Genomic DNA, 20289 nt, shown 5'->3' on the forward strand with positions numbered 1-20289 from the left:
CACACGTGTGAAGATGATGGAACCAGCAAGTTGAGACGAGACTTCCTTAATGTTTGGCACCGAGTGTCTGTCCATCTTAGTGCGCGAGTTAAGGGCACGGTAGTCTCCAATGGAACGTATGTTGCCGTTCTTCTTGGGGACGACGTGGAGGGCTGATGACCAGTTGCTGCTGCTGGGCCGTACAATACTTTGACGCAACAGAGACTCGAACTCGGCCTTGGCTTGACGGTAGCGTTCAGGAGCTAAGCGACGGGCCTTGGCGTGTACTGGAGGTCCTGTAGTCTCGATGTGATGCGTGGCGTGGTGTTTGACGGGCACGCTGGCTGAATAGGGCTGTGTCAGCATGGGTAAGGACTTGAGCAGGGCAGCGAACATGTGGTCTTTGTGGACGACAGCGAGTTGCGAGCTGTCCCCTGGTGCTGGTTGTCCATTGCAGAAGATAGAGGTGAGCGGGTCAACCAACCTCCGTCCTTTGACGTCGACTAAGAGGCTGAAGTGCCTTAGGAAGTCTGCTCCGAGGATTGCCTGCGATACGTTCCCGACGTAGAAGGTCCATTCGAAGCAACGTCGTAGGTAAAGGTCCACTTGCATGGTGCGTCGCGTGTATACAGGTATTTTGGTACCGTTGGCGGCGTTGGCAAATGTCTTTTAATGTTGACAAATGCAAAGTCATGCACATTGGGTCCCAAAATAGTAACCACACATACATCATGAATTGGAGACCTCTGCAAGCGATGCAGGAGGAAAAGGATCTTGGAGTCACTATCAGCAGTGACCTGAAACACGCGAATCACTGTAAAAAAGCATACAACAAGGCCAGCATTATGCTCGGGTTCATAGCGAGGAACTTCGAGTGTAAAACACCAGACGTGATGCTATCCTTGTATAATTCCATGGTAAGACCGCACCTCGAGTATGCAGTGCAGTTCTGGTCTCCCAATTACAGAAAGGACATTGCTTTACTGGAAAGGATTCAACGACGCGCCACAAAGATGATTCCAACCTTAAGGGCTCAACCGTACGAGGAACGACTCAAGCGACTCAATCTCTTTACATTGGAGAAAAGACGCCGACGAGGGGATATGATTCAAGTCTTCAAGTATCTAAAAAAGTTCAATAACGTCGATTACTCCAAATTCTTTGAACTGCAAACTAACTCAAGAACTAGAAATAACGGTTTACCCATTCAGTCGAGTCGATGTAACACAGACGGTAGTGAGTGTTCTGAGGGCTAATCGGTTCACGGATAGAAAGAAGGCAATATCCGTCAGGGTTACTTTATTGACAAAAACATACACAGGTCATTGACATGGACAAAGCACACAAAAGAGGTGGTTGTGTGTATATGCGTGTGTATGAATTTTGTTTAATTTAAGTGACATATAAATGTTGGTGTGTGTTGTAAACAATGTGAAGAAGGAATGTAGATCAGGACGAGGACAGACAGTAGAAGATAAACGAGTAACAAGAATAATTAACAATGAAGACGCGACATAACAGACAGGGGGACGAGGACATCAAAACACTAATGATAAAAACAGAGTAAGAAGAGTCTTTACTGTAGCACCACATTTTCTGAGTCACTGGTAACTGTTTCAGCGGGGACTCGCCCGCTACACCCTGAGGAGTGCCATATGAGAGAGAGAGAGAGAGAGAGAGAGAGACAGAGAGAGAGAGAGAGAGAGAGAGAGAGAGAGAGAGAGAGAGAGAGAGAGAGAGGGGGGGGGGGGTGCAGGTATTACGATAATCAGCTGATTGGGGGGGTAGGGTTGAGGAAGAAGAGGCTGTAGGGTAGGGGTGCTGTGCTGTTAGAGCGCCACTCAGACACAACGGCAGTAAAATTCAGCAAGCTGTAAGCAGGGCCTCCCCCCCCCCACACACACCCACACCCCCACACACCAACATCTCAAGCACTGGTATCATATAAGTATGTACGTTATTAATTTATTAGTTAATAATTCTTTCCAAATGTAACACGTTCACATGACTAAGATGTCCAGGTTTTCTCTTCTGTTACTTTGAGTCTTGGGTTTTGAAACGGCTGAACTTTTAGGGGGCGCACAGGAACGCATCGCAATGTCTATAAAGGAAGTAAATAGAAAAAATCGGTCACAATGACAAATTTCAGCTTTACCACGAACAAATACTTGGGGAAGAAAATCGCTTCTAATTGGGGACTTGGTGTAGTACTTGTCTGAAGCTCGTCTCATACCTGTAACAACACGCCCCCCTCAGAGCCACACTGCCACCTGCCAGCCTCAGTGCCTCGTAGTCCGTCGCCACGTGTGCTGTGCGGGTATACAGACAACGTGCAGACACCACACACAATAAAAATATATATATATATATATATATATATATATATATATATATATATATATATATATATATATATATATATATACACTTATGTTTATTTGGTTTGTCGGTATTATTATACATTTTTTTTGCAATTTCCCCCGCTCATAGCGGACTTTCGGCATTAACGGACTAAGTTCCCCCTCAATTAGTCCGCTGTACCGAGGATTTACTGTACTATCATGCTCTAAGTTAAAACAACTCTCCTCATTTTCACCCCTACAGGCCCTCATGCCCATCAAGTGGTTGTCAGTCGAGGGCATTCGTGACCGAATCTTCTCTGTGCAGAGCGATGTTTGGGCTTTTGGTATTACCCTGTGGGAGATATTTTCCTTGGGGGGCTCACCTTACCCAGACATTGACTGCACCGGCCTGCTGCGGCATCTGGAGGATGGCCACAGGATGAGCCGTCCCAAATATGCCAATGATGACATGTAAATATCCAGATTTTGTTGTTTTATAGTTTTTAAGACGAGGTGTAAAATATTTGGGCTTGAAGGTATTATTAGTGGCTTCATCCTTTTTGATACTTTTCTTGGAAGAAGTTAGCATACCTGTGTTAATATCCTAAAGACAAGTGGATCAGAGATATGACGGAAGTTGAATAAGGTGACGGCAGTGAAAACATAAATGATTTGTGTTGTCACTGGGATGCACGAGATGGCAAAGCAAGAAACAGAATAACATGCATATAGATGGTATGCGCGTGACGTCACGATCCCATGTAAACAATAACAAACCGCTGGCTGGCCGTGGCAACCGCGAACGTCGCAACGATGGTTATGCGGTGTTGTGCTTTTGGCTGTTCAAATAAGGACAATGTCTCATTCTACAGATTTCCTAAAAAGTCCACATCAAAGAAAAGTGAGCTTGAAGCGGCCGTAAATCACAGAGAACTGTGGATAAATGCCCGACCTACCGATAAAACTAAAAATATGATAGGCTACAAAGGAAAGTATACTAATATTTGTCAAAATTATTCAAGTTGTACTCACAACAAGGTGATTTATCATAACACTGCCTGGGGTCACCACAGAGGTACATAACTCTGTGAAGGTAACAGTATCAAAAAGTTTAAGAACCACTGATCTAGATACTACGTGCATTAAACAACCACACTTCCAATAAAATTCTTACCTTAGCTGTGATGATGGACACCGTGGAAGCATTCCCTTGATTGATGTCTGTGATGAGTAGCTCACTGACCCATCCAGCAACACCTCAGAACATAAGAACATAGGGAGACTGCAAGAGGCCTAAAGGCCTACACGGCTCAGCTCCAGATTCCCCCCCACTACCACCTGTCATCCTCGTCCATGTAGCTATCCAGTCTACTCTTAAACCAAGCTATCGTCCCTGCACTCACTACATGTGATTGCCGAGTCTATTCCATTCCCCCACCACCCTATTACTAAATTTTGCAATGCCTGCCTATTTCCCTTCTAAATCTATACCTTCCTTGTTTAAATCCATTGCTTCGTGTTATATCCTGCTGGCTAATTCTCAGTACTTTACTTATATCACCTTTGTTGTAATCCTTGACCCATATGAATACTTCTATCAGATCTCTCCTCACTTTTCGTCTTTCTAGTGAATGTAAGTTGAGATGTTTTAGCCTATCCTGATATGGGACGTTCCTCAGTCCTTGAATCATCTTGCCCATCCTCCTCTGAACTGATTCTAGCAAGTTGATGTCCATTTTGTAGTGTGGGCACCAAAACTAGACAGCATAATCTAGTAGGTGTGGCCTAAACAACGCAATATAGAGTCTGAGGATGACCTCTGCTCTTTTGTTGGTTACCGTCTTGTTAATATAGCCTAATAAACTGTTAGCCCTTTTCATCGCACTAATACGTTGTTTCCTTAGTTTTAGGTCAGAGTTCACTAACACTCCCAAATCCCTTTCACACTCTGCTCTTCCTATCGCTGTGGAGTCCAAACTATAACCGTGTAATGGGTTGCGAGTTCCTACACTTAGTACGCTAGTTCCTACACTTAGTACGCTAACATTCCTACATTTAGTAGGCTAGTTCCTACACTAAGTACCTTAGTTCCTACCCTTAGTACGCTACAGTTGTAGGTTGTAGGCTTCCATACTTCTATAGGCTCTTAAAGTCTTGCGATTATATATACTTTCAAGTTTATCAAATATTGATATATATCACTGTGGCGTAAGTCTGGAAGATCGCCACCTAGGAGAGTCGTAATGACTTTCCCCTTGGGATTGTGTATGTTATAAGCGTCTATATCCCCTATTTCTTTTCACTTTTCACGGCATTGTGCCACACAATTTGAGTTTAATGTCTTAAGGAAATAGTCCGACAATGAAGCATCACCAGCAGCTTCTCCTGCCATCGTAAATGAGTGTAATGTGTGGGTATGTACAGCCTCCACGGCCAAATATATAGGGTTTGTTTACCTCTCGACACGGCCAGAGTGCCCGGCCCACGTGTTCGGGGCGGGGCTTAGTGACGTCAATGCATACCATCTAAAAGTGTGAGAAAGACAAGGTCTTGGAAAACAGACTTATTTGGGCTGGAAAAAAGGGGAAAGGGGGATAATTTTTCTTGTATTGCGTACATAGCAAGAGTGATCCCGGTTTTCTGAGGGTAGCAGATCAGCACCCATAATTTAAGGTAACGATAAAGAAACAATCACTGTACAGCGGGCACACCACTACGTGTCTTCACACTACGCAAAACACCTACTACACGAGGACCTGAAAGTATAACCCACGAGCTCAAAGGGCTTGAGTTGAACCCGTAAATACGTTGTGTACACTGGCTGCGCGAGCCCGCCACGTACGAAGCGCTCATCACGACGCCACAATAAGCCAGATATAAGCAAATTTTGGTGGCATCCATAACGTGTGGTGAGGGCTCTGTCTTTGCAAACTTGGAACCACAGCCTTTCCTTCATTTGTTGGGCATGGTTCGCCTCCACCACCTCTTCCCGCAAGCTGTTCCATGTGTTAACACCTCGATGTGGAAAACTATACTTTTTCAAGTCACTCAATGAGGTTCCTTTATTAGGTTTCTTTCTATGTCCTCTCAGCCCCTGTGTTCTCACAGTTAAGAAGAGATCATCTCTGTCCACCTCATCAAACTTATTTACCAACTTATACAGCGTGATCAGATCTCTCTCCCTCCTTTGTTTCAGCGTCGTCAAGTCAGTCTCCTACAATCTGTCTTCATCCGTCATATTCCAGAGTTTTGGGACCATTTTAGTTGCAATTCTCTGTATCCTTTCCAGCTCTGTGATATCCTTCTTTTTGTGAGGCGACCATACAATTGCAGCATATTCAAACTTTGGTCTTATCTTTGTTGTTATTATTTTCTTCATCATTTATTTGTCCATAAAATGGAATGGTACCCTTATATTTTGCAACAACCTGTAGGTTTCTCCAAACAGCTTGTTTATGTGCTTTTCTGGGGATAGTGTGTCTTGCATCGTTACTCCCAAATCTTTTTCTTCATGTACCACCTCTAAGTTTTCTTCTCACATCCTGTATGTTTCCCTTGGTATTTTTTTTTTTACTTATCCCCATTTTCATAACATGGCACTTGTTTGTATTAAATTACCGTAACTGGTAGGCGCTGGCTGAGTCGACAAAGTGACGGCTCCGGGTTCAGGAGGAAGCGAGTTCAATCCCCGCCCGGTGCCACCAGGCTGGGATTTTTCAGCCACCGCTGAGTGGCTTAAAACTACCCACATGCTGTCCAGAAGACCACCTATCAACCCGGACTCTAGATTATAGGATTAAATATGAGCTGCGGGAGGGCAGCATGAGCCAATGCAAGATGGCGCCACTATAAACACTCGCCTGCTCGAGAACGGGCTGGACCGACCATCAGGCCCCACCAGGAAGAAGACTTGGGCCGACCATCAGGCCCCACCTGGGAATAAGCCTACCGGTGCAATAGGCCGCGACGTAAAAAAAAAAAAAAAAAAAAAAAAGTCAATATACTCTGTCCTGGTCTTTTTGCAGCTCCTCTTTTTTCGTATCAATTTTGCATCATCTGTAAAAAGTCTCATATAACTTTTTTATAAACTTTGACATATCGTTTAAATATATTATGAACGTTAATTATGCCAGAAATGAGCCTTGATAGACTCCACTTTCTTCTCTCCTCTCTAACCACTGTCCACATTTCTATTCCCGTCAAGTAATCCTTCATCCACTCAATAACCTTTCCGCCTATTTCTCCCCACTGCTGTATTATCCAGATTTATCTAATTGTGCGCAACCTTGTCAAAAGCTTTTTTTTTAAATCGAGATATACACAATCAGCCCACCCTTCTCTCTCTTGCACCACGTCTATTGGTCTTGAGGAGAAACATAGTAAGTTAGTGACACACGATTTTCCTTTCCTAAATCCAAACTGTCCCTTATTTATCATGTTTTCCTTTTCTAAATGTTCGACCGATTGTTTTTTTTTTTTATTATTATACTTTCTCAATTCCTGCACATTACACTTGTAAATGAAACTTGTCTGTAATTTAGTGGTTCAGTTCCATCAAAGGTTTTCATCAGCTATATCAGTTCTCCTTTATCAACCTTTACATGACTCAGTTTCCTCTCATTGCAATTTTCTAGTCGGTTTCTTCCGTAAACACTGAACATTTTTATTCAATATTTATGCAATTTCTTTCTTCTTTTCGTAGAATACATTTTTTTTCCCTTTAGCCTTTCCACTCCTTCATTTCTTGTTAACTTCCCGTTTACGAATTTATAAAACATTTTTGGCTCTTCTTTATATTTACAAACTATTCTTCTTTCAAATTCGGCTTCCTCCTCTCTCCTTATTTTCACATAATCATTTCTTGCTTTTTTTTTTATATTTGTCCCTATTGTTCTTATTTGATCTTTTCTTTAAATTCCTCCATGCTTTATTTCTATTTCTTCTTGCTGTCTTACACCTCCATCCACACCATGTTTTCTCTCCTTTAGTTTTTACTGAGTAGAAGGGAACATACATCTCTATTCCTCTGTTGTAAATATTCATAAAATTGTCATATATCTCTTGAATATTATTACTCCTTTTTATATCAGTCCAGTCTACCCCCCCGAAGAAAGTCTTGAGTCCAACGTAATCTGCCTTGGCGTATTTTTTTTTTTTTTTCATTATAAGCCTCTTATCGGTATCCACATCCTTCCAAAGCTTTCACCTCTACTAGTTCATGATCGCTCTTTCCTAATGACTAACTCCTTCATCCAACTCCACATTTTTATGAAAATTAAGTAAAGTCTTGATGGTTCGTCATCCCCTCTCATTCCTGTGTGTGTGTGTGTGTGTGTGTGTGTGTGTGTGTGTGTGTGTGTGTGTGTGTGTGTGTGTGTGTGTATGTGTGTACATTTGTGCCTACGAGTGCTTGCAGAGATATATCATATAAATATTCCCTATACTTTGTCTCTAAGTTACAAAAATATCAGTCAGTCAGGGCAGTGAGGCCATTTGTGGGGTTCTTGAAAAAGTCTGGACTTCTAAAGATATCGTAAAAATCGCAGCAATAAAAAAATATAAAATAAATTATCTGAAAATCGAGTTCTCAGACTCACAGCCCCTTTCTCGTCTCTTATTATTGACCAGTCACACTACCATAGGATAAGGAAAGACCAGATGAACCTGCTCTTAAGTTTATTTAGCCAGGTAGCAGCGACGGGCAAAATTTGTGGCTTTACCGTGTAACAGCGACGGGGCAGTTTTTTGCCATGACATAGCCCCCCAAAAATATATGAAGCATAAACTGATCACAAATGCGTTGATATATATTATGAAATGGTTTGCGCGAGTGATGATTTTTTTTTCTCAATAATTCGCTTAAGGGGCCTTTAAGAAACATGATCCCCGCAGCTACCGGGTTAAAGCAACAGAGAAAACTCGCTGGAAAATAAGGAATAATTTATTATTTCCAGGCACACAGCAAAACATCCTATCTTAAAACATCCTATGCAATAAGTGTACTTAACTGAAGGTGGGCGAAGCAGAAGCCACACCTTGATCTACCACGTGGTCAGTTTGCCCACGTTGGTCCTTCTTCAGTCCTCTTCTCGCAACCTTCCAGCAACACGCCTCCTTCTCGTACCTCCCAAGGGCTTCCCTCGCCTGCAGTACACATCAACTAGTTTGTGGATACTATCAGGGCAGGAAAACCACCACGATGAACACGTAGCGCGGGAGGTGGCGGAGGGACGTCTTGGTGGAGCTGGGCCTCTCGGAGAAGTGACGTGGGTGCGGCCGCTGACCCACAATCCTCAGCCTCCCCGGCCCGCGGTCAAAATGCCAGCACTCGCCACAACCGACATCTCGTTCTGTGTAACACTTATACTAACTCCCTAACGGCTATGGATTATTATTTATTAATAACCTAACACCATGCACTAAGTAATAGTGGGTCATGCATCCCACACATAGTTCAGCTTTGGCAGTAATAAACGAATATGATTTGAATAAGCTCCGCCCACTCTTGTGCACTGACCCGTTGAAAAGTAAGAATAATGCTTCCGCGGGAGAGTCCGCAGGAGAGGAATATTCCAAGGAATATTCCTGGAATGAGGAAATCATGACATTTCGCCCCCCCTTTTAGAAAACTTCTGTTTTCAGAGAAAAGTTTTTTGACTGTTATACGCTGCCAACACTGGTAACATGCCCTACACCTGCACCTAAAAATTAGCATGTTCCTGACAGTACGTTTTCACACTTTCCACACGCCCTCTTATACTGTGGTGTATGTCAGTTAACCTCTGCTCAGGTAATTGACGGTTCGCCTGTGAGTGAAAAACCTCAACATTTACGTTAATACCCAAACAAGAGGGGAAGCTCCCTAGCGAGGCGCCATTCCTGTTATTCACAATATGTAAGTGGTGTTATGTATGTATACACAGTGTAGGTGGGACATATGTGGAGTAGATGTAGGTAGGTGTAAAATGGTGTAACTTACATAAATTCCTGGCTAACTGCTTATTTTTTTTCAATATTATCACACCATGCACCATACCATGCAACTTAAATTTTAAGCATGCCGCAAAACTTTCGGGCCAAACCAGCTTTTCCAGGGTTGCATTTACGACTCCACCACCTAATCTGCACACTTTCGTCACTTGGTTCCTCGATTCAGCTGAATCTGAGGTCCCAAGGTCCGAGCATAAAGTCTGTGAGCCACCTAACCTGTCCACTTTGATCATATTACTCTGCTACCAGATGCGATAAGAAGTCCGCCCCAACGTTGGCTTGTCCCTTTATGTACTTTAATGTGAACTGAAACTGTTGGAGATACAACGCCCAACGCATCAGACGTGCATTTGCGTTCTTAGAATTTTCAAAATGGCTAGGGGCATATGATCAGTTTCGAGAACGAATTGGTCGCCATATAGGTAAAAGTAATATTTTTTTTATTCCCTCTACTACTGCAAGGAGCTCTTTTTCTACCGTAGAGTAGTTTCTTTCAGCTGCACGCAACTTCCTACTGTAGTAACTTACAGGAAACACCTGATTATTACTTCCTTGCATGAACACGGCACCTATGCCCTCCTGTGATGCATCGGTACGCAGAATTAACTGCTTATTGAAATCATGCAGCTGCAAAATGGGCTCTTTGCATAACATGCTATAAAGTGTCGCGAAGGCTTCTTTTTTTTGCGCGCGTGTCCATAGTACCTTATTGGGTGCATGTTTTTTCAACAATTCATGCAGAGGGGCAGCAATGACAGCGCAATTGGGGATATAATCCCGGTAATATCCAGGTAAGACCAAGAATGACTTTACCTTGAATTTTGGTCTGAGGACGTGGAGCATTTCTAACCTTATCTATTTTATCCATCTGGCACCCATAGTATCCTTCACCAATGACATGACCTAAAAATGGCACCTTTTCGTGCCCAATGAAGCACTTACTGGGCTTATTAATGGTCAGGTTGTAGCGCCGGAGCCGCTCCAACACGAACTTGAGGGTCTCTAGTTGCTGCCTGAATGTGGGTGAGTGAATTAATACGTCATCCACGAAAAGCTCCACTCGTTCGATACCTCTCATGACCTCGCGCTTGACCTTGTTAAAAGCTGCTGGAGAGCTGGTTATTCCGAAGGGTAAGGCTTTGTACTGATACAGGCCCCCATGTGTACTAAAAGCTGTCACCTTAAAACTCTCCTCACTAAGAGGAATCTGGAAAAACATTTTGATCAGATCTATCTTGGAAAAAATTATACAATCAGCCAAAGTAACGAATATGGCTTGCGGATCAGACATTGGCTCAGCGTCTACGCGCGTCACTGCGTTTACTTTTCGATAATCACTTTCTCGCAAGCAACCTGCGGCTGCTTCTGGCCGGTAGAATTGTTTCAACAAGTTGATGTGGAACCGTTTTGGGTGTCCATCAACCAGGAGGATATAATTACAATCAATAACCTTCTCCTGAACTTCGTAAGGTCCCTTCCACTGAGCTAACAGCTTGTTGCTCGCTGTGGGAAGCAAAACTAGGCACTGTTCTCCTACACTGAGCTTACGCAACTTTGCCTTCCTGTCGTAGTAACATTTCTGTACTTGTTCTGCTTTGAGTAACTCCTCCTTAGCAATGTTACAGGTCTCTCTCAGCCTGTCACCTAAATCTAACACGTACTGGTAAGTGGTCTTGACGTTCGGGTCCCGAACATTGTCATCCCACAGCTCTCTCAGTAAGTGTAGCGGGCCCCTAACAGACCTACCATACATTAGCTCAAACGGGGAGAGCCTGGTGGAGCTCTGTGGGGCTTTTCTGTATGCGAACAACAAAGGAGCCAGGTACCTAGGCCATTCCTTGGGTTGTTCGGCAGCCATGCGTTTAAGCATTTTCTTAAGTGTGCCGTTAAAACGTTCACACAGTCCATTTCCCATGGGATGGTAGGGCGTGGTACGTAATCCTTTGCACGCAAGCAGACGGAGTACATCCTCCATTATCCCTGAGGTGAACTGAGTACCTCGATCACTCAGTATTTGTCTGGGTATACCTATTCGGCAAAATATAGTCATGAGAGCTTCTGCCACACTTTGCGTCTCAATATTCTTTAGCGGCACTGCTTCTGCCCAACGCGTGGCAAAATCTACAAGCGTAAGAATATACTGGGAGCCATCGCTGGCTCGGGGCTCGATCAGCCCCACCAAGTCTACCGCTGCTCTCTCAAAAGACGAAACAATAATGGGCAGTGGCCGTAAGGGAGCAGGCTTTGCGCTTCCCCTATCTATAGTCTTTTGACAATCATCGCACGACCTCACAAATCTAGCTACCTCCTGGCCTATCCCTGGCAAGTAAAATGTGCTTGTACGCGAGCTAGTGTCTTGGCTCTTCCCATGTGATCGCCTAGAGCAGTACTGTGACCTAAATTGAGAACAGCCTCTCTGTATCTCGCTGGCACAACTAACTGCAATTTCTTTTCACCCGAGGGAGAGATAATCTGCCTATATATCAAGCCACGCTGCTTGATAAAACTGACGCGGTTGTCGTTCAGCTGAATGACACTGTGCTCCTGCAGACGTTTACGGACGCCTTGCAGGGTGTCGTCACTCTCCACCTCCCTCCTTACGTTCTCGCTGTTAGTTAGATATCCAGGAGGTGTAACCATGAGCGGCCTAACAGTACTCCTACGCTTAGCAGCTGCTCGGGACACTACTGCTGTGCCAATCTGAGGCTCATCTCTTCCTTGTACCCTTTCACATTCCCCAAAATCTTCTGGATCTAACACCGCGTAAGGTGTTTGAGTGACGGCATTTTTACTAACCCCGTTAGTAGCTCCTGGAATGTTGCCAATCACTAAATCATAGAGCGGTGTTTCGAGTGTCACCGCCATGATCCAGCCTGTGTAATAGGGTGACTTAACTTTTATCTTGACTTCAGGAGCTATCACTAGCGCGCTATTCAACAGCCACATTTTTTACGTTCGCCCGTGAATACATGGCTCCTAGCTAAGCTGTGCCTCAGAGTACAAACGGTAGGACCACTATCCCTCATCACCGTAACCTCTCGGTCTCCTACCCAACCTTTACTCAAACTCAGCCGATCATCGTACTGATTTGTGGTTGCTCCGGCCAATAGTCATTGATTCTGCGCCTCATCGCGATACTGGCCGTTCACGGAAGGCACATGTGGTGGTGAACCCTGCTTCCTACCATAATTACCATGCTGCGTTGTACCTTATTGTTTTACTGCTGCATTTTTGTGCCACTTAGAGTAGTTACCCTGATACGGTCGCGACCCATAACTTCCAGTTTTCGGACGCGGTGCATGATTCTGGTTACTTTTTGGCTGAAGGCCACGTGCGGCTAATCGCACCTGTAGTGCCGACGCCTGAACCAATCTTTCTTCCAGGGGCATCACTCTGCATGTTATTTTTTTTTTTTTTTTTACAACAAAGGAGGCAGCTCAAGGGCAACAAAAAAGAAAACAATAATAAAATAAAAGCGGGAGGGGGGGAGACATGCACTTAGCAAGTTCAGAAGAGCAGTCAGCGTGGAAATATCGATAGAAGATAGAAAGAGAGGCAACATTGCGGCGGAATTTAAGAGGTAGAAGACTATCAGTATGAGGAGGAGAGCTGATGAGACGAAGAGCCTTTGCCTCCACTCTGTCCAGAAGAGCTGTGTGAGTGGAGCCCCCCCACACATGAGATGCATACTCCATACGAGGGCGGACAAGGCCCCTGTATATGGACAGCAACTGTGCAGGGGAGAAGAGCTGGCGGAGACGGTACAGAACGCCCAGCCTCGAGGAAGCTGATTTAGTAAGAGATGAGATATGAAGTTTCCAGTTGAGATTTTGAGTTAAGGATAGACCGAGGATGTTTAGTGTTGAGGAAGGTGATAGCTGGGTGTTGTCAAAGAATAGGGGATAGTTGTTTGGAAGATTGTGTCGAGTGGATAGGTGGAGAAACTGTGTTTTTGAGGCGTTGAAGGACACCAGGTTCTTCTTGCCCCAATCGGAAATACGTAATAGTAAGGTCTGAGGCTAAGCGTTCTGCAGCCTCCAGCCTTGAGTCGTTAAGTTCCTGAAGGGTGGGTCTTCTATTAAAAGAAGTTGAATAATGCAGAGTGGAATCATCGGCGTAGGAATGGATAGGACAGTTCGTTTTGGAAAGAAGATCATCAATGAACAACAGAAAAAGAGTGGGAGATAGGACAGAACCCTGTGGGACACCACTGTTAATAGATTTAGGGGAAGAACAGTGACCGTCTACCACGGCAGAAATAGAACGGTCAGAAAGGAAACTGGAGATAAAGGTACAGAGAGAAGGATAGAAACCGTAGGAGGGTAGTTTAGAAAGCAAAGATTTGTGCCAGACCCTATCAAAAGCTTTTGATATGTCCAGCGCAATAGCAAAAGTTTCACCGAAACGGCTAAGAGAGGATGACCAAGAGTCAGTTAAGAAGGCTAGGAGATCACCAGTAGAACGCCCCTTGCGGAACGGCTGGAGTAGGTAGGAAGACACCTACCGAACGGGCGCAAGCCACTCCCGGTGAGGCATATATGGGAGGTGAGAAGGGAGCTGAAGCCCTCCAAAGACCCTTCCCATGTCCTCACTAACCGTTTCCCTATTGTCTCACCAACACCGGAGAGTAGTTCAGCATGCTCTCTAAAGACAGATCCTCTCTTTATCCACACCACACTACATTCACACAACATATACACCTTTTCCCAAAATTAAAATTTCAAAATGGCGCACATACACCAAGCCTCGGAGTCCCCGCCTGGGGGGGGGGGCACAAATTCCCCCAGGGAGGACTCCCCTTCTGGCTGCCGACCCGAGAGGTGTCTTGGTAACTCCTCGAACCTCTTTCTTCTCAATTTCTGCAACATTCGCGGTCTTCGCTCTAATTTTCATTCAGTGGAACATCATCTCTCCTCCTCTAAACCTCACCTTCTCTTCCTTACCGAAACACAGGTTTCTGAGGCTACTGACAGCAATCTCTACTCTGTTCCCTCCTACTATCTCTATCCTAAATTTCAATCCAAAGCTGGATGTTGCGCCTACGTGCGCAACGACATCACTTGCTCTCGTGCCCACGACCTTGACTCTTCTGAATTTTCCACCATCTGGTTAAGACTTCACTGTCACTCTATTACTAAATACATCTGTGCTGTTTATCTCTCACCTAACTCTACCAACTATGTAAAATTCTTTGACTATTTGAATTCTAAAGTGGAGCACATCTTGACCCACTCTCCCTTCGCTGAAATCTCCATCCTAGGAGATTTCAATGTTCACCACCAGCTTTGGCTTTCATCCTCTTTCACTGACCATCCTGGTGAACAAGCCTACAACTTTGCTATCCTCAACGACCTAGAGCAGTTGGTCCAGCACCCTACACGTATTCCCGACCGTCTTGGAGATCGGCCCAACATTCTAGACCTCTTCCTTACCTCAAACCCTTCTGCTTATTCTGTCAAACTGTTCTCTCCGTTGGGCTCCTCCGATCACAATCTTATTTCTGCATCCTGTCCTATCGCTCCTGTACACCCTCTGGACCCACCGAAGAGGCGATGCTTCTGGCATTTTGCTTCAGCTCGGTGGGACGGCCTGAGGATGTACTTTTCCGATTTCCCGTGGAATGATTATTGCTTCCAGGATAGAGACCCCTCTGTGTGTGCTCAGCGCATCACAGAGGTGATTGTCTCTGGAATGGAGGCATACATTCCTCGTTCTTTCTCTACTCCTCACGCTAAAAAGCCTTGGTTTAATCACGCTTGTTCTCGTGCTGTCAATGATAGAGAGGTAGCTCACAAAAGGTACCAGAGCCTTCAAACTAATGCTAATTATGAACTTTACATTTCTGCCCAAAATCGTGCCAAATCTATTCTCCGACTAACCAAAAATTCTTTCATTAATAGAAAATGTCAAAACCTTGCTTTCTCTAACTCTTCCCGTGACTTCTGGCATCTAGCCAAAAACATCTCCTCCAACTTCACTTCTTCATCTTTCCCTCCACTCCTCAGTCCTGACGGCAACACTGCCGTCTCATCTATCTCTAAGGCTGAACTCTTTTCTCAAACTTTTTCTAAAAACTCCACTCTGGACGATTCTGGGCATATTCCTCCTACTCATCCCCCCTCTGACTCCTTTATGCCTGTTATAAAGATTCTTCAAAATGATGTTTTCTATGCCCTCTCTGGCCTCAATCCTCAGAAGGCTTATGGACCTGATGGAGTGCCTCCTATTGTCCTTAAAAACTGTGCCTCTGTGCTGTCACCCTGCCTGGTCAAACTCTTTCGCCTCTGCCTGTCATCATCTACCTTTCCTTCTTGCTGGAAGTATGCCTTCATACAGCCTGTACCTAAGAAGGGTGACCGCTCCAATCCCTCAAACTACCGTCCTACTGCTTTACTTTCTTGTCTATCTAAAGCTTTTGAATGAATCCTTAGCCGGAAGATTCAAAAGCACCTTTCCACTTCTGACCTTCTATCTGATCGCCAGTATGGGTTCCGCAATGGGCGTTCTACTGGTGATCTCCTAGCCTTCTTAACTGACTCTTGGTCATCCTCTCTTAGCCGTTTCGGTGAAACTTTTGCTATTGCGCTGGACATATCAAAAGCTTTTGATAGGGTCTGGCACAAATCTTTGCTTTCTAAACTACCCTCCTACGGTTTCTATCCTTCTCTCTGTACCTTTATCTCCAGTTTCCTTTCTGACCGTTCTATTTCTGCCGTGGTAGACGGTCACTGTTCTTCCCCTAAATCTATTAACAGTGGTGTCCCACAGGGTTCTGTCCTATCTCCCACTCTTTTTCTGTTGTTCATTGATGATCTTTCCAAAACGAACTGTCCTATCCAATCTCAACTGGAAACTTCATATCTCATCTGTTACTAAATCAGCTTCTTCGAGGCTGGGCGTTCTGTACCGTCTCCGCCAGTTCTTCTCCCCTGCACAGTTGCTGTCCATATACAGGGGCCTTGTCCGCCCTCGTATGGAGTATGCATCTCATGTGTGGGGGGGCTCCACTCACACAGCTCTTCTGGACAGAGTGGAGGCTAAGGCTCTTCGTCTCATCAGCTCTCCTCCTCATACTGATAGTCTTCTACCTCTTAAATTCCGCCGCAATGTTGCCTCTCTTACTATCTTCTATCGATATTTCCACGCTGACTGCTCTTCTGAACTTGCTAAGTGCATGTCTCCCCCCCTCCCGCGGCCCCGCTGCACTCGACTTTCTACTCATGCTCATCCCTATACTGTCCAAACCCCTTATGCAAGAGTTAACCAGCATCTTCACTCTTTCATCCCTCACGCTGGTAAACTCTGGAACAATCTTCCTTCATCTGTATTTCCTCCTGCCTACGACTTGAACTCTTTCAAGAGGAGGGTATCAGGACACCTCTCCTCCCGAAACTGACCTATCTTTCGGCCACCTCTTTGGATTCTTTTTAGGAGCAGCAAGTAGCGGGCTTTTTTTAATTAATGTTTACTTCTTTTGTGCCCTTGAACTGTCTCCTTTGCTGTAAAAAAAAAAAAAAAAAAAAAAAAAAAAAAAAAAAATGGCGATCAGATAGGTCAGAAGTGGAAAGGTGCTTTTGAATCTTCCGGTTAAGGATTGATTGCTTTTAAATACAGGCTTTTTCGTCCTGCCGCAAGCCTAAAAATAGGAATTAGCCATTTCCTTCATAATTTCCAATTTCCTCACCTTGTCTATTTTGAGCGTCGTGACTAATTCATCTGGGCAGGGTTTTACGTACTGCGCACGCAATATTAGGCCCTTCACACCTACAACTGTCTCATCAACACCGTCTTACTTGAGCCATTGATCTAAGTACCCCTTGAGGCGAGCAGCAAATTTAATTGCCGTCTCATCGTCATTTATGAAGGCAGAGGAAAACTGATTCTTTAAATCATGAACAGACATTACATAAGCTGCTAACAAAGTCTCCTTAAAGTACTTATGCTCACGAGAGTTATCATCCAATCAATGAGTCACCTCCAAAGCTTTACCTTCAAGAACCCCACATTAATTGGCGCCCGGAACAGTGACCTGATCTCACATTCCATAGAAGAAGTATTGGCTGCTAGGCTCAAAGTAATTATCTAGCAATATGTCTATATCAGAGTGGAAACAGGAAGCGGAAGTGTTAGGGTACAATGCTAGGGAAGCCAGACAGTACATAATCAAAGAGCAAGATAAAGCGAGAGAAAGAGAACGGGAGCAACACCAGCTAGAGTTACGGTTAGAAAGCGGGAAATAAGCCCCTTTTTTCGGGCGCCAATTAATGTGGTAAAATTCGCAGGAATAAAATATATAAAATAAAATAAATTATCTGAAGATTGAGTCCTCAGACTCACAGCCCCTTTCTCGTCTCTTATTATTGACTAGTCACACTACCATAGGCTAAGCAAAGACCAGATGAACCTGCTCTTAGGTTTATTTAAAGCAACAGAGAAAACTCGCTGGAAAATAAGGAATAATTGATTATATCCAGGCACACAGCAACCTACCTATCTATCTTAAAACATCCTATGCAATAACTGTACTTAACTGTAGGTGGCAGAAGCAGAAGCCATACCTTGATCTACCACGTGGTCCGTTCGCTCACGTTGGTCCTTCTTCAGTCCTCTTCTCGTAACCTTCTAGCAACACGCCGCCTTCTCGTACCTCCCTAGGGTTTGCCTCGCCTGCAGTACACAACACCTAGCTTGTGGATACTATCAGGGCAGGAAAACCACCACGATGAACACATGGCGCGGGAGGTGGCGGAGGGAAGTCTTGGTGGAGCTGGATCTCTCGGAGAAGTGGTGTGGGTGCTGCCGCCGACCCACAATCCTCAGCCGCCCCGGCCCGCGGTCAAGATGCCAGCACTCGCCACAACTGACATCTCGTTCTGTGTAACACTTATACTAACACCCTAACGGCTCTGGGTTATTATTTATTAATAACCTAACACCATATACTAGGTAATAGTGGGTCATGCATCCCACACATAGATCAGCAATAAGCGATATATATTTTTTTTACGTCGTTACCTATTGCGCCGGTAGGCTTCTTCCCGGTGGATCCTGAATTCCTGATGGTCGGTCCAAGGGTTCTTCCCGGTGGGGCCTGATGATCGGCCCACCCCGTTCTGGCGCAGGGGAGTGTTTATAGTGGAGCCATCTTGCATTGGCTCATAATGCCCTCCCGGAGCTCATCTTTAATCCTAGAATCTAGAGTCCGGGTTGATAGGTGGTTTTCTGGACAGCATGTGGGTAGTTTTAAGCCACTCGGCGGCGGCTGAAAAATCCCAGCTTGATGGCACCGGGCAGGGATTGAACTCGCGTCCTCTTGAACGCGGGGCCGTCACGCTATCCATTCAGCCACCGCCTCCCCGAATATTATTTGAATAAGCTCCGCCCACTCCTGTGCAATGACCCGAGGAGAGGAATATTCCACGGAATATTCCTGGAATGAGGAAATCATGACAACATTATACTATTACTGACTAATATTTGTTCCTACCACGCAAGCTCGTGTGTCGCCCAGAGAGTCACGTAGAAGGCGTGCCTACTGTACATGCTCTGCACATTTGAAGCCCAGAAGCATGAGAGGACAAAATGCCATTCCTGAACTGTTCATTATCATCATCTTCATCTTTAAGCATTTCTTGTAAACTGCAGGACAGAGGCCTTTCCCAACGTTATCCACCTCTCTGCCTGTAGTTCGTGTACTCCATCCTGCTCTGCCAAAGAGACGCTCCCACAAGAAGGGGTAAACGCATCACCGGGGCAAAAACGGCTTGGTGTCAGATTCCACTCTTTTCATTCTTCCTCGCCGCGTTGTGTTTGCTGCGGAGACTTTCAGCATTACCTCCAGTCTAGCGAGGGAGATATAACCAACACAGGCGTGCAGAGGAAGGCTGAAAATAGAGGAATCCAAAACTAAGCCTGGTGGAGTGTGTTCCCCTTCATACGCAGAGGGTCTCAAATGATAAAATTATAATTCTCGCCTAGTCCTCCACTTGCCCTGACTCCTCTTATAACTCCTCGGTTGCCACTTTGTTGTCCATCTGTTATCAGATCTACATATGATATGACAGCCTCAAGTCCACCTGTAATAGTCAATGAAGTGTCTTGAACCCTTGTCTGTTCTCTGATCCACAATGCTCGATTCTTATCTCTCCAATTTACAGCTGCAGCATTTTTTCTCCATTCCTCTTTGTGTGCTTCTTAGCCTTCCCTCTAAGGTGCCAAGGTTTTAATTCACATGCTAGGACTGGCAGGATTGTTATCCCTTCTAACTACAAGCCTATGTGTCAATTCTTGATGAAACTGTGGGTGAAGCGGTCTACGCATGGGACTGATTGGAGATGTTACTGGGCTTCATTTGATCATTTATCTAAAAGTGGTGAACTTGAGGAGACACAAATCTGTGGCACCTCTGCTTTTGTCAACAAGCTGAGTGTTCATTGAAGCTCAGATTTATGAAATAACAATCATCACAAAAGTAGAGGCTTCGCGTGCAGAGATTTTCACAAGTACCCACGTTGTTTTCACCTCCATGATGCTTACATCTTGCATTTTCTTCAGCCACATAGTTATGATGGAGTGCTGGAAGGCAAAACCAATGGAGCGACCTTCCTTCTACCAACTGGTGGACATTCTGGGATATATGATGCCATCAAGATTCAGAGAGGTAGGCCAGGACTGAGGAGCTGTGGCCTTGTGTGCAGGATGTGTGCTGTGGATGAAACTGTGAAATAGTAGAGAGTGGACTGGTGGTGTGGAGGACTAATGGTGCAATGAGGGGGCTCATGAACGTGGAAAAAATGCAGACTGGTGAGTTTAGAAGCTGCTTCAGGAATACTGTGCGGGGGCTATTGTTGTGGACACCATTTTGCTAGCCAACTGGTGTCTGCTAGATGTAGCGGGAAAGCTTGTATAGCAGACTGCAGGCCTATAAACTGGTACAATAATGACTAGCGACACAAACGTGAATAGTACTCACAGCTTG

At 44.9% G+C, this 20289-nt stretch overlaps 1 protein-coding gene across 1 annotated transcript in view; it reads left to right on the forward strand.

Moving 5' to 3' along the window:
- Positions 1-20289, forward strand: part of LOC126994840 (vascular endothelial growth factor receptor 3-like) — a 66476-nt gene that overhangs the window by 35774 nt on the left and 10413 nt on the right. Inside the window, exons 11-12 of the mRNA XM_050854111.1 lie at positions 2584-2792; positions 19866-19971. Of these exons, the coding sequence (XP_050710068.1) occupies positions 2584-2792; positions 19866-19971 (315 nt within the window). The remainder of the gene's footprint in view (positions 1-2583; positions 2793-19865; positions 19972-20289) is intronic.

The sequence above is a fragment of the Eriocheir sinensis genome, unplaced genomic scaffold (assembly GCF_024679095.1).
Source record: "Eriocheir sinensis breed Jianghai 21 unplaced genomic scaffold, ASM2467909v1 Scaffold89, whole genome shotgun sequence".
Classification (NCBI taxonomy): domain Eukaryota; kingdom Metazoa; phylum Arthropoda; class Malacostraca; order Decapoda; family Varunidae; genus Eriocheir; species Eriocheir sinensis.